Raw genomic sequence first — 2,437 nt, 5'->3', positions numbered from 1 at the left:
GTGCCCTAACACATAAATACTTAAGCTTGTTCACTAACACATACTTCCACATACCCCAAAACACAAATACTTATGCCCGTTCTTACACATTCACACACCCCAAAACACTTACGCTCATTCATTCATCCACATATAGCCTAAACCACAAGTACTTACCATCATTCACACATACACACTCCTACAAACTCCAAAATTTATGCTCATTCACTCTCACGCTTACACATACCCTATCACACAAATACTTACGCTCATTCATTCATACACACTTATACATACCCAAAGACACAAATACTTGCTGTCATTCTAACACACACTCTTGTACTTACAGATACCCATACACGCAACGAAAAATACACGCCCGCCCACGATCTCCCACTCACCCGCAGCAGTGACCTTGTCCACGGTCGTGCCCAAGCGGTGTGCCATAAAACCAAGGACTGAGAATACCACAAACCCAACGAAGATCGAAGTCATGGCACACACGATGGGCACGATCTTCGCCGTCCTCATGCTGCTGCTCCGGAATTTGTTGTGTGAACTCATCGTGGTGAGAACGCCGTAGCCCGGGGTCATGGAGAAGAAGATCTGGACGGCCGCCGCTGCCCATACCTGAGGGAGGGACTCGAACTGGTTAGGGAGGAAAAGGGAGGAATATGGCCAGGCTGGATGTGAGTCGATTTAGATTACGAGGGGAAATGGGTAGGTTTGATAATGAAGTTTGATAAGAAAGAGAAGATTGGTTATAAGATATTGGTTTACTTTATGCAGTATGAATACGAAAAGGAAGAATGGATTTAGGGTAATTCAGACTAGTATTTTATGATACCTATAACCAACAAAATATTTTAGAATTTACTGTCGATGTTCAGTAGCACACGGGACAATTTTGAGATACCCACAGCGTGTGTCGACTGCTATATCACTGCACAAGAGCGCATACCTGCCTACAGTGTCATGCGCCTTGTGACCATTCACAGTCAGTTAAAAGTAACAGTTCTTTGGCTTGTATCACCCTCGACATATATGCCAATGACCGATAACTCCCAGAAATTAAACATTTCAATTTTCAACTTTCATTCTTAAGATGATTATGAGGAGGCAATTCCTTGGCTAGGAAATAAACAAGCTAGGCTTCGTGGGGTTTGGTAAGGATAATGTGAAGTGGCCCATAGAGAAGGGATCCAAGTGAGAGAAAAAAGACCCTTTGACTAGAAATAGGGGGCGTTATTCACGAAAGGTCATAGACCTCGATATTGGTCTTTAACAGAAAAAAAAAGTAATTGCTCTGAGATTTTGTCTATGACTCCTCGCGAAAATGCCATTAACACTATTTTTTACTATGATTCGGCCGAAGTTTAAGATAGGTCTAGAGGTGACCTACACGCGTAAGGACTTTCTTTAATTGTCCTTATGGGACGCCAACAACAAGGCTGCGACTCTACAGTTGTTGAAGATAACTCCGCATCAAAATTAAATGAAAAACTTTTCTGACACTGATTGTCAGTTGTTAATTGGGATGTTTTCTCCTTGTTTACTGCAGTTTTCTCGTAGACGAATACAAAAGACGCCGCGCACCCTCTCAGGGTGCCACGTAAACATATAAAATGTGTTGGATATGTAATATTATATTATTACATTGAATTATTATAGAACAATGTTGTGTCCTTAGTACTAGTTCGTGTTAACTTTGAAATCTGAGGCAGTGCGAGTCACACAAAATCGCTAAGGACAGTCTTTAGACTGAGTCATAGACAAATTTTGGAGTTAAAGACAATTTTAGGACAATCCTCAAATTTGTCAAAGAAAATTCTGTGGCCTTTCGTGCATTCCGCCCAAGAAGACTAAGCGTTGAGTTTTTCTTTCTTCTTTTCTTTTTTGTTTATGAGTTATTACACATTTTGACATTCATCTCCGCTGGAAATATGGGTGAATTAGCACCTAAAATACCCACTTCCAATAGAAATAGAATCCCACAAACATTCAAAACACTCACAAAACTGGAAAACCCTAATCTTAGTTCCACCGAAAAGTAATTCTGAATAATGACAGCTATATTGAGAACCACTGATTATGAAGAAAGGATAATAGGTATGGTAATGGACGCTGAATACGATAATAAGGAAAAGTTAATAGTGTAATAATGAACATTTATAAATATAAATGAAGACGATGAAAATGCATTATGTATGTGAAGGGAAAGTAATAAGTATGATAATTATATATATGCACAATAAAAGAAATGAATCAGCATGATGAAAAAAAAGGTTTTAAAAGCATAATAAATAATCCTATTAGATTTGTAAACTATTTAAACTAAAAAAAAAGTTATGAAATACACCTGAGTAAAATTTATAATCTTTATAACTGGAAAAACGTTAGTACATAACCGTCGTGATTTGTGAGATGGAATAGGTTGATAAGAACAGGTAATAATTAG

General features: G+C 38.4%; 1 protein-coding gene across 2 annotated transcripts in view; it reads right to left on the bottom strand.

Moving 5' to 3' along the window:
* LOC119593709 (sodium- and chloride-dependent glycine transporter 2-like) overlaps positions 1-2,437 on the bottom strand; it is a 32,059-nt gene that overhangs the window by 12,741 nt on the left and 16,881 nt on the right. For both annotated transcript variants that reach the window (XM_037942678.1, XM_037942679.1), the window contains exon 8: positions 381-609. In XM_037942678.1, coding sequence (XP_037798606.1) covers positions 381-609 — 229 coding nt within the window. The remainder of the gene's footprint in view (positions 1-380; positions 610-2,437) is intronic.

Source organism: Penaeus monodon, chromosome 32, assembly GCF_015228065.2.
Source record: "Penaeus monodon isolate SGIC_2016 chromosome 32, NSTDA_Pmon_1, whole genome shotgun sequence".
Classification (NCBI taxonomy): Eukaryota; Metazoa; Arthropoda; class Malacostraca; order Decapoda; family Penaeidae; genus Penaeus; species Penaeus monodon.
Note: the sequence above shows the minus strand (reverse complement) of the source record. Positions and strands in the feature narration are given on the sequence as shown.